The sequence below is a fragment of the Ovis canadensis genome, chromosome Y, assembly GCF_042477335.2.
Source record: "Ovis canadensis isolate MfBH-ARS-UI-01 breed Bighorn chromosome Y, ARS-UI_OviCan_v2, whole genome shotgun sequence".
Lineage (NCBI taxonomy): Eukaryota > Metazoa > Chordata > Mammalia > Artiodactyla > Bovidae > Ovis > Ovis canadensis.
In genome coordinates this window covers 4669491-4681646 of record NC_091271.1, presented here as the reverse complement: position 1 = coordinate 4681646, position 12156 = coordinate 4669491, and the positions used below count along the sequence as shown (strand labels likewise).

At 50.1% G+C, this 12156-nt stretch overlaps 1 protein-coding gene across 1 annotated transcript in view; it reads left to right on the top strand.

The window, feature by feature from the left end:
* The window catches only part of LOC138929849 (pseudouridine-5'-phosphatase-like), a 61036-nt gene that overhangs the window by 16499 nt on the left and 32381 nt on the right, over positions 1-12156 (top strand). Inside the window, exon 2 of the mRNA XM_070289541.1 lies at positions 11704-11922. Within this exon, the coding sequence (XP_070145642.1) occupies positions 11704-11922 (219 nt within the window). The remainder of the gene's footprint in view (positions 1-11703; positions 11923-12156) is intronic.

The window sequence follows — 12156 nt, the reverse complement described above, 5'->3', positions numbered from 1 at the left end:
GATGGAGGAGCCTGGTGGGCTGCAGTCCATGGGGTCGCTGAGAGTCAGACACAACAGAGCGACTTCACTTTCACTTTTCACTCTCATGCATTGGAGAAGGAAATGGCAACCCACTCCAGTGTTCCTGCCTGGAGAATCCCAGGGACGGGGCCTGGTGGGCTGCCGTCTGTGGGGTCGCACAGAGTCGGACATGGCTGAAGGGACTTAGCAGCAGCAGCAGCAGCAGCACATGAGGTTTATAAAACAGATGAGCGTCAAGTTCACTTGACGTTTCCAGTTGAGTTCCAATAATGTCGTCTTTGTGGAAATTGTCTGTGCGCGGTGTTAGTTGTGATGTGGTGGAGTCTTTAGTTGAAGCCCGTGGGATCTTAGTTCCCCAACCAGGGGTCAAACCTGGGCCCCGTGCTTTGGGAGCACAGTCTTAGCCACTGGACAACGAGGGAAGTCCCTTGATAATATTGTCTTAAAGGGCAGGTGAAAATTAGTAATCTCAGTGTGTATTTCAAAGTTTATTTATAGCATTGTTGCCCCAATAGGCCAAACTGCATTAAAGAGTACATATACCAAAATGACAAATGACTTGCAAAAACTCATTCCCCTTTTACATGTCTGTGAGTGTTTTGGGAGTCCAGAGGTGCCTGCCTGTTCACTGTGGAAACCGTTTTTCCACCCAGCTGATTAGATTTTTGCATTTCTTGGCATATATGAATGTTTTCTACCTAAATCCCATAATCTTTGAACCTGACGAGAATTCTGCATTGGTTCAGTAGATTTCCTAGGTCTGTGCAGGTCCCGGGGGCAGGGCCATGCAAACGCTATGTGAATGGCTGAAGGATTCCTTGCATGTCCTGTGTCTGACTTGGAGTAACACAGGTGTACGGCTGTATACCCATGGGAGTCAGAAAATGAGCATTAATTGTGCGTCTGAGGAGCCTCTGCCTGTCCCTAGAGGACACTTCTGGGTCTTCGGAGTTGCAGACTGAAAGGCATTGTCGTTTGCGAACAGGGTGGGCACTTGTGTCTCCTCGTCTCTCAGAGCCGCTGAGATGGGGGGACTAGGACAGGTGAGTTTCTACCTGTGCCGACCGAGCTCCGCCTCCTGTGGCCACAAAAGGTGCGCTCTGCTTGGGAAGGGAAGGATGCTTGTCTATTTTTTGCAGAAATGCCGGGGAAGAGGTAAATGAAGTCTGAGATGTGTGAACCACTTTCCATTCTGTGGGCAGATGTTCTTTAAAAGAATACTGACTCTTATTTCCTGGGGTCCGTCTTTAGTCCCTTCCCATAAAAAAACAAGACACAGAAGGATATTTTTTAATCAGTTGCCCTTGCCTTTGATGAGGAGGGCATGGCAACCTTCTGCAGTATTCTTGCCCAGAGAATGCCATGGATAGAGGAGCATGGCGGGCCACAGTCCACGGGGTCGCAAAGAATCAGGTACGACGGAGGTGACTTAGCACGCACGCCTCATACACACGCACACCTTGCCTTTGGCAGAAATGCTGCCAGAGATGAAGATCAGTAACTCAGTTGTGGCCTCATGTGCGCACCACCAAAATTTGTATTTTGAAGCCCTAACCCCCAGGGCCTCAGAATGGGGCTGTACTTGGAGTCAAGGTCTTTAAAGAGGTAAGTAGGTAAAATAAGGGCATTAGGCTGGATCCTGACCCCTTAGGTGGAGAAGGGACTGGCAGTCCTCTCCAATGGTCTTGCCTGGAGAATCCCATGGACAGAGGAGCCTGGCGGGCCACAGTCCACGGGCTTGCAGGAGTCAGACACGACTGAGCGACTCACACACACACTTTGACCCCTTAGAACTAGTCCTTATAAGAAAAGAATATCACAGAGGCACACACAGGGACCACCCACCACGGGCTGACACGGGAGAAGACGGCCGTCTGCGTACCCGAGAGAGAGGCCTCAGGAGGACCCAGCAGTCTCCACGCCTGGATCTCCGCTTTCCAGCCTCCAGGGCTGGGGGAGAGCAACTTCCTGTTGTGGAAGCCCCCCAGCGTGCGGTGTGTCATGGGAGCTGCAGCAAGCGAATCCCCCCCCGGAAATGTAGGGTGTTTGATGCTGAGAAGGGGTCAAGGGAGCCGCACGGGTGTCTGACAGATCTCCCAGGCAGACTCCTGCCAGGGAGGCAGCCCGTGGACGCCCAGACTGTGCTGTTAGTGGCTGAGACACCAGGGTTGCCGGCGGGTCTCCCCAAGGCTTACTCCTGTCATTGCTTTCCACTTGCGTTCTCTGACAGTCTTCTTCCCCACCCACACCAAAAAAACAAGTTATTGGAAGCGCACAGAGCAGCTAAAGAAATAACGCTGGTGACACAGTGGCTTGTGTGTCTTCAAAGGAGAAGAATTGCGTCCTTTTTTTACCTCTTTCCAATCTGTTCCTAGATCCACAGCACTTTGCATTGTTCTAAATTGAAAGTGCTTTTGGCGCTGCCCCCGTACCAATGCATACACCACAGGTGATATAGTCCATGAGGAATTCAATCCACTGTACCCACAGGAAGGGTAAAAATGTCGGGGTAACATGAGCAGCCACTGAAGGAAGGTCTTAAAGAAGTGGAAGCTGTTGATGTGGGTGGGAAAGGAGGGCTTTAAAAGTCTGCACGTCTCTGGGTTTCAGGGTGAAGGGTTTCAGATGACTCTCGAGCTAGCAGGGGTTGATGGGTAGACCCCACTCAACACATGAACTCAGGGCGACACCTTGAAAGAACTCCTGTTCGCTGTCAGTCTGTTATGCACATTTTCCTTTCCCAGACCCCCTTTCGTGACAGCCTCCACGTTCTTCTTTTCTTTTTGGCTCCACCAGATCTTTGTTGTCTTGCACAGACTTTCTCCACTTGCGGTGAGCAGGGGCTACTGTAGTTGCGGTGTGCAGGCCTCTCAACCTGGTAGCTCCTCTTATCGCAGAGCATATCGGCTCCAGGACATGTGGCCTTTGGTAGCTCACAGCTACATGCCCAGCAGTGGAGGGGCCCAGGCCCTAGATTCAGGCTCAGTAGCTGTGGCTCTTGCTGTGCTTCTGCTCATCTGTCCCTTATAACGACGCTGGCGTTGGATTTAGGGCTTCCCTCATCCAGGAGGACCTCATCTCAGACCCTTCACTTCGTCACATCTGCAAAGACTGGGATGTTTCCACCAGTCTCCTTGTGAGTTTCCAGAATGGCGTTCAGTGCTGTTCACATCAGTTCATTCCGTGCTCATCAGAATCCTCCAGGTGAGGGCAGTGATGGAGGTGAGGTTGCCTAGGAAGAAACAGAGGGTCGAGGTGGGTGACTCAGGGCTGTGGTCCCCGAGGAGACATCAGTGACATGGCGAGTGATAGAGGTTTCCCCTTAAAACAGGGTGTCTTTCCCACTATTACCGTTCATAACAGGTAGGAAGCAGAAACCACCCAAGTGTCCATGGGTGGGTGGCTGAATGGATCAGTGGGTGGATGCATGGATGGGTGGACAAGTGGGTGGATGGATGGATTAGTGGATGAGTGGGTGGGTGGGTGGATGGATGGATTGATGGATTGATGAGTGGGTGGTTGAATGGCTGAGTGGGTCAGTGGGTGGATGCATGGGTGGGTGGACAAGTGGGTGGATGGATGGATTAGTGGATGAGTGGGTGGGTGGGTGGATGGATGGATTGATGGATTGATGAGTGGGTGGTTGAATGGCTGAGTGGGTCAGTGGGTGGATGCATGGGTGGGTGGACAAGTGGGTGGATGGATGGATTAGTGGATGAGTGGGTGGGTGGGTGGATGGATGGATTGATGGATTGATGAGTGGGTGGTTGAATGGCTGAGTGGGTCAGTGGGTGGATGCATGGATGGGTGGACAGGTGGGTGGATGGATGGATTAGTGGATTTTAGTTAATGTGTGTTAGTTGCCTGGGTCTGCTGTAACAAAATGCCACAAACTCACTGGTTTAAAAAACAACCCAGATGCCCTTTCTTGTGGTTGTGGGTGTTAGAAGTCCAAGACCAGTCTCCGTGGGCTGAAGTCGAGGGCTGGTTCCCTCTGTAGCGGGCTCCAGGGCAGAGTCTTGTCTTTGCCAGCTTCTAGAGGCACCCTGCATTCCTTCCTTAGCTTCAGGCCCTTCAGTGCCTCCCCTCTAACCATCCTTTTTTCTGTTACAGGGGTTTACAGCCATCCACTTCCCTCCAGGCACTGCTTTGGTTATATGCCATGCCTGCTGGTGTGTTGCGTTTATATTTTCCTTCCTCCCAACTTATCTCATAAATCCCTTGTAATTTTACCTTTTCACCACTCACCGTTTAGGTGTGTATTCATTTAACTTCCACAGAGTTGTGAATTTCCCAGGCTCTCCTTCTGTGAGTGATTTCTCATTCTGTTCCATTGTTGGTCAGGGAAATACTTGCCATGATTTTCATCCTTTTTGAATGTACTTGTTTAATGGCCTAGCTTATCGTCTTTCCTTGTGAGTGTGAGAAGAATAAATTTTTTTGTCATTGGGTGGAGCGTTTCCATAGTATCATAAAATTCAGTTGGTTTATGGTGTTTACGTAGTTAAGTTGTATGGAGCAGTAGTTCTCTGTAGTATTTAGCTACAGAGTTTTACCTGTAGAGGTTTAAGTCCAGTCTTGTGTTCCTGGTGAATTTTCAGTCCAGCTGTTCTGTCCATCATTGAAAATGTGTCATTAAAAGTTTCCAGCTACTGTGGTCGGCATCTGCTTCTTCCCTCAGTTGGGTCAGTTTTTGTTTTAGGTGTTTGTGATTGTTGTAAGTTTCTTACATGATTATAGTTGTTGCATCTTCTTCATAAAATGCTTCTATTGAGTTTTTGTTTGTTTGTTTCTAGTAGAAACATATGTCTTAAGTCTCCTTTGTTTAATGTGGTCAGTGTGGCTTTCTTTGGTTACCTTGTGCATTTAATATCTTTATCCTCTTACTTTCAAGCTTTTTGTGCTTTTCCTGGTAAAGTGTGTCTTGTAGACAGTATATAATTGGATCATGTGGTTTTTTGTTTTTAATCCATTCTGCCAGTCTTTACATTAATTTACATTTAACCTTTTACATATAATGCCATTATTGATAAAGGATTTACCTATGTAGTTATCTTACTTGTTTTCTCTCTCTTTTTTTTTTTTCCACACACCATCAGTCTGTGTTTATTAACTCTCATTCTGCTGTAGAGAAGACTTGCCTCTGTCCACATTTACTTTTTTATTGCAGTGTTAGTTCCCTGGCAGTATGGTTTCAGGCGTACAGCGTAGTGATTTGGTAATTGTATAGGTTTCACCCTGTGTAAAGCTATAAAGTGTGACTTCCCGTGCTGCGCTTCACGTTCTTGTAGCTTCCTTATTTTACTGCTAGCAGTGAACGCCTCTCAGTCCCCTTCATCTGGCTTGTGTCTCCCCCACCCCTCCCCCCTGGGGTGGAAACAGTTCTCTGAACTGTGTGTGTCTGTTTCTGCTTTATATTAGTTTGAAATTTGGCCATCTGCAACAACAGGGGTGGGCGTAGAAGGTAAATCAGAGAAAGACAAATCCTGTATGTTTCCATGTATCTGTGGAATCCAAAAAAGAAACGGATCTATGTCTTCTCCTTGCCTTCCCCTTTCCTCGAGGCATCGCTGCCTTCTTTTCTGGTAACTAGGTATTTTCTTGTGTACATTTTAACTGTTTTATTTCTCTGACATTTTTTTGTTTTTTAATTATTTCCTTAGTGGTTGCTCTGTGTATTATAGTTACCAACTTAGACTATCTGGTTTGCATTAATACCAGCGTAATTTAAATAGTATACAAAAACTTGGCTCCTATGTATCTCCTTTCCTACCCTCCTTTGTGGTGTTATTGTCCTAAAGGTTACATCTTTATACATGTTGTATATTACATCTTTAGATATGTTATGTGCCCATCAACAGATTTCTAATTATAATTTTATGCAGTTGTCTTTTAAATCATATTAAAAAAATGATCCACAAACAACACATTTATCTTGTCTTTTAAGTCCCCCAAGGGCAAAGTCACCCTGATTATAAACCATCACTTTAAGGATGGGGGGGGGGGGATTGTTATTACATCCCATCTATCAGCTCATTTTAAAGTAATTTTGCATAATTTAGAAAGATTGCCAAGGAAATAGTTGAATTGGTGATTGGGTAATGAATCAAGTGTGTAAAACACACTGCATACTTAACTGTTTGCAAGTCTTGCTTGAAGATCTTTTCCAAAACAAAGATACAGTAAAAATTTACTATGATTCTTGAGTTAAATGCCACCTTCAGGTTAAAATTTTGGTCTGATAAGTTCTATTCAAGTATAGAAAATACTGTTGACTGAGCTTCACCAACTCAATGGCCATGAGTTTGAGTAGACTCCGGGAGTTGGTGATGGACAGGGAGGCCTGGCGCGCTGCAGCCCGTGGGGTCGCAGAGAGTTGGACACGACAAAGTGACTGGACTGAACTGAGCAGAGAAATAGATACAAAATCCGTAAGCTGACTCTAGTAGTAGTTTCTTGACCTTCTGAGGAGCCTTTCTGGAGAAATCACTGACTCTCAGTTCAGTGACTATTGCTGTTTTTCGTGGGCTGCATGTACTCTGAACATGTTCTTCCATTGTACCTTCTGAATATGCTTTGGTGTGTAAGTTGGTGATCAGAGCCCACACCTGAGCCTGCCACTGGGGCCCAGTCCTTTTCAGGTGCCCCACATGTAAGGATAGCACCGTTTCTGAGTCCTCAGCCTCGTGCCCAGCCGCTGTCCTCGGACCCGATGTGGCCCCCTACGAAATGACATGCTGATGGACTTTCTTAAACTTTATTATGGATTATGAGAGAAGAAAAATAATTCTTGACTCATACCCACATCTGTTAGAGGACCTTAAATGCTAATCAGAACTTTCACGTGAGAAAAGACCACTCGGGTAGATCCTTACCAATCTTCATTTTGAAGAGTTGCGTTTATTGTTACTCCTTCGCAGTTGGAAACTGGCTAGCCTTCAGCCACAAGAATCAGTCCATCAGACCCTGAAATACTTATTCTCAAAGCCTCCGAGAACAAGCAAGCTCCTAATTTGAAGCAAATATTACGGGGACTCATCATTTCACGCTTGTTAACTACTCATTTTGGTCTCTTACATTCCTAAACATAAAGAAGCTGCTGGCTCTTGCAGGCAAGCGCGTCTGTAAAGGTTAAACTGCACCGACTAGACACGCTTCTCCCGTCTCTTCCGTGTGCGCAGATGACACGCAGAGCCGGCGGCCCTGGGAGGGAACACCAGAGTGTCCCTGGGCGTGGCCGTGAGCACTGTCTGGTGGAGGCAGCCTCTGTGACCTCCCCGTCCTCTTTTCTCTCTCTGCTCCCCAGAACACCAGGCTCCTCTCTCTGTGGCATCTAACACACCATCTGCCACTATTCCAAGGTGTGAGAGGACTTTCCTGAACTCCCACGGCCTTGGGGTCAGCAAAGGGCCACGTATCATTGGGTGTCAGTGGAGAAAAATACTCCGATGTACATACTGCCTTTTCAGTCACTCGTTCCGCCAGGCTTCCTCTACCTTCCCAGGTGACTGTTCCCTTTTTTTTTTTTTTGGTCAACAAACATTAGTGAGCTTTTTAGTTGCAGTCACCGTTGTTGTTGAGTTAGTTGCTCAGTTGTATCCGACGCTCTGCGACCCCGTGGGCTGCAGCACGCCAGGCTTCCGTGTCTTTCACCATTTCCCAGAGTTTGCGTAGACTCATGTCCATTGAGTCAGTGAACCCATTCGGATGTAGAAGCTGGATTTAGAAAAGGCAGAGGAACCAGAGATCAAATCGCCAACATCCATTGGGTCATAGAGAAAGCAAGAGAATTCCAGAAACACATGTTCTTCTTGCTTCACTGAATACGTTAAAGCCTTTCACTGCACTCTGAGTTACGTATTTAACCTCGCAAGGATATTTCTGTCTCATTTATGTTGTTTCCGTGGGTCTCACAGAACAGGGGCCTGATACAGCTCTGTGTATTTATTAACTGGTGGGGAGAGGTGAACGGAGCTAGCTAGGGAGTGGGGTCCTACCACTGAGTGCGAACATGCGAGGGGTGGCTTGTGGACGATCAGGTCGCTGCAGGGAGACATGGATTATGGGAGTCGGGCACACAGGATTCTGTGCCGGTACTGGGTCGGGCAGTTTGTTAACAAATATTTGTGGAGCTAGTCTGATATGCTGGGAACATGTGATAGATACTTTTGTGAATGGATTCCCAATGGGTATTGCTTTTTTTTTTTAATGGAACATTTGGAACAAGGAACTCTTAACTTCTCAGAGCATATGGCCCTTGCCATTGCAGGAGCCTTGTGTGAGCTGTGGTGGACAGGGAGAAAGCAGAACTTGGAACTGCCTCTTAACACACAGAGGATCCCTAACGGCCCTCCTCTTAATTCACAGAGGATCCCTAACGGCCCTCCTGTTAACTCACAGAGGATCCCTAACTGCCTTCCTCTTAACACACAGAGGATCCCTAACCACCCTCCTGTTCTCACAGAGGATCCCCAACCACCCTCCTGTTAACTCACAGAGGATCCCTAACCACCCTCCTGTTAACTCACAGAGGATCCCTAACAACCTTCCTCTCAACTCATAAATGATCCCTAACTGCCTTCTTAATACATAGATGATCCCTAACTGCCTTCCTCTTAATTCATAGATGACCCGTAACCTCCCGCTTGTTAACTCACAGATGATCCCTCCAACCACCTTTCTGTTAAGTCACAGATGATCCCTAACACGGAGAAGGCAATGGCACCCCACTCCAGTACTCTTGCCTGGAAAATCCCATGGACAGAGGAGCCTGGTGGGCTGCAGTCCATGGGGTCCTGAGGGTCCGACACGACTGACCGACTTCCCTTTCACTGTTCACTTTCATGCACTGGAGAAGGAAATGGCAACCCACTCCAGTGTTCTTGCCTGGAGATTCCCAGGGACGGGGGAGCCTGGTGGGCTGCCGTCTCTGGGGTCGCACAGGGTTGGACACGCCTGAAGTGCCTTAGCAGTAGGGAGGCCTGGCGTGCTGCAGTCCATGGGGTTGAAGAGTCGGACATGACTGAGCGGCTGAACACCACCACCACCAGAGAAGCCCATGCTTCCGTTCTATTTTAGCTTCTGGGAGAGCTTTCCCCTTCAAAGCACTGTGCCTTTCATGGATTGTTCCCTGTCATCTGCTGGTATACTCTTTGCCTGATCTGAGGACTTTTAACAATGTGTTGAGATCCTTGCTTATCTCACTGAAGGTTTAGCGTGATTTTCATCTAAATTGTGAAGAAGAGTTAAATGACTGCAGAGTCTTCTGCAGATTTTTAATCCCCCTGTTCTAGGTCTTTTAAGTGAAAAGCACCAGCTTTAAAGGAAGAGCGTGAAACGCGTTTTAAAAGAATACAGCTCTTTACCATCTTTAGACTTTGTCTTTTCTCTTGCTCGTTTCTTCTTCCTCCTGCGCTTGGCTCATCGCGAGTCCCGAGTGGTGCTCTTCGCTCAGCCTCTGGTGTTTTTCCTGGCACTCTGCGTGCTTTCCAAACCCAGCGGGAGTTTCTCATTCACTCGGTGCCTGCAATGTCTTGTCAGTCTTTCTCTCCCAGCTGCTGGAAGAAAAGTGTTCACAGGAAGAAAGCAAAGTATACACAGGCTGCCTGCCAGGCCCTGCCTCTGCACGCCTGCAGAGCCCTCTCGGTCTTGAGTGAAGCGGGATGTGAGTGAACATTCGATACGGCCAGCGCTCCTCATTGTCCCCCAGAGGCGTGGGCCAGCCCTTCCCTTTCTGCCGGGACTTCTTCAGGGAGATGACACGCAGGGAGGATTTTGGAAGAAATCTGAGCCTCTCAGGTCCTGATCCAAACACTGGCTTCCTCCACCAAGGAGCCCAGAAGGACTTGTCTTTTAAGTCTCACCTTCCTTTGTACCAGAAAGGAAACCAAAGCAGGGATGTCACACCCAACCCCGGGGTCATGCCTGCGCAAGGGCAGGCAGGCGTGTACCAGGAGATCTGAGAGCTGCTTCCTAAGTGTACATGTGTTAGTCGCTCAGTCGTGTCTGACTCTTTGCAACCCCATGGACTGCAGCCCGCCAGTCTCCTCTGTCCATGAGATTTTCCAGGCAAAGATACTGGAGTGGGTTGCCTTTTCCTTCTCCTGGGGATCTTCCCAACCCAGGGGTCAAACCCGGGTCTCCTGCACTGCAGGCGGATTCTTTACCCACTGAGCTACAAGGGATCTGCTTGTAGTGTGTCTCTTACCGTGTTCCCCCCTCCCCCCACCATCTCCCCAAATCCAGCTCCTGGTAGAAAGGCGAGGACCCAGATAGTTAAAGCACTGAAGATGAGTTTGTACTTGATACGCAGCTATACGGGGTTTTACCTTGAAAAGAGGAGAAAGCAAAGCCCTTCTGTGCTGCTCCTCCTTGTCCAAGGTTGGGTCCTTCCGCCACTGGCCAAGAGTCCAGGGCCCGTTCCTAGGAAGCGGGCTGCAGGCAGGGAGGACCAACCAGAGCCGAGCGGGCAGGAAGGGCAGGTCAGCTGCCTGGAGATGCTGCCTTGGGCTGGGGTGGCTGGGGGTGGTCTCCGGGCCGGAGCCCTTCGCCGCAAAGTGTAGAATCCAGTTACCTTGCAGGGAACCGTGCTGCTACTGCTGCACGATCGGCGGGGGTGGGCAGCGGAAACGGAGAACACAGGACATGTGCCTTCCTCCTGGGAGCTGCAGGCCGGCATCTGTCCTCACGCAGGGGCTTCGTTCAGAGCCGCACCCGCGTCCGCACGCTCCCACAGGAGTGATTGCAGGGCGCTCGGAGCACTCGGGCGGCCCCTCGCGGTGGAGGCCCTTCACACAGACTGCAGTGTGCATACTCGCGGGTGCTCCGTCAGGACGCCAAGTCTAGGAGTGGTCAGGCTCAGCAGAACGAACCTGTCAACGGAAAAGAGGCTTGAGCCATAATGCAGACATTTCGGGGCTTCCCTGGTGGGTCAGCGGTTAAGAATGTGCCTGCAGTGTGGGAGACGAAGGTTTGATCCCTGGGTCTGGAAGATCCCCTGGAGGAGGAAATGGCAACCGACTCGTGTTCTTTTTTTTTTTAATCGAAATAATTTATTTTTGTCTGTACTGGCTCTGTTACCACGCAGGCTTTTCTCTAGTTGCGGAGAGCGGGGGGCCTACTGTGTAGATGCGGTGCGTGGGCTTCTCACTGCCACGGGCTCTCTCAGCCGAGCACAGGCTCTGAACACGCAGGCTTCAGCAGTTGCGGCACAGGGCTCAGCAGTTACAGCTCCCGGGCTCTGGAGCCCAGTCTCGGTTAGTGGTGGCTCAGGGCTTCAGTGGCTCCGAGGTAGGTGAGATCTTCCCGGATCGGGGATTGAACTCATGTCCCCTACATTGGCAGGTGGATTCTTTCACCACTGAGCCACGAGGGAGGCCGCCACTCCAAGTATTGTTGCCTGGAGAATCCCACGGACAGAAGGGCCTGGCGGGCCACGGGCCACGGGCCACGGGAGCGCGGCATTGGACGCAGCTGCGCACAGACTTCCTTTTCCTCCCACCCTGTAAGGTTCCAGAGCAGCAGAGGGCAGGCCGCCGGGGCACCATCTGGGCCTCTGAACCCGCCAGCGTTTCCCCTACGTCCACGGGCCCCCCGGAGAGCTGTGTGCTCCGAAGGCGGGCTCTGCGCACCTTGAACACGTCCCTCAACCGCCGGTGTGTCTCCGCCCCCTCGTCTCCGCAGATACCGAGCGGCTCTACTCGGCCGTGTTTGAGGACATCTGCGGGCGCTACGGGAAGAAGTACAGCTGGGATGTGAAGTCGCTGGTGATGGGCAAGAAGGCGCTGGAGGCGGCCCAGCTGATCAGAGACACGCTGCAGCTCCCGATGTCCGCGGAGGAGCTGGTGGAGGTGAGCCAGGCCAAGCTGAAGGAGGTCTTCCCCACGGCTGCGCTCATGCCAGGTGAGGTTCCTGGAGCGCGCTTGGGGCTCTGAGCTGCAGGTCTCAGCCTGCCGGCCGGGCGCACTAGCGTTCTCCTTTTCCCGGTCCTGGGGCGGGGAAGATCCCCCGGAGGAGGCGTGGCCACCCACTCCGGTGTTCTTGCCTGGAAAATTCCACGGACAGAGGAGCCTGGTGGGCTACAGTCCATGGGGTCAACAAAGAGTTGGATGTGACTCAAAACTGAAGGACGACAGC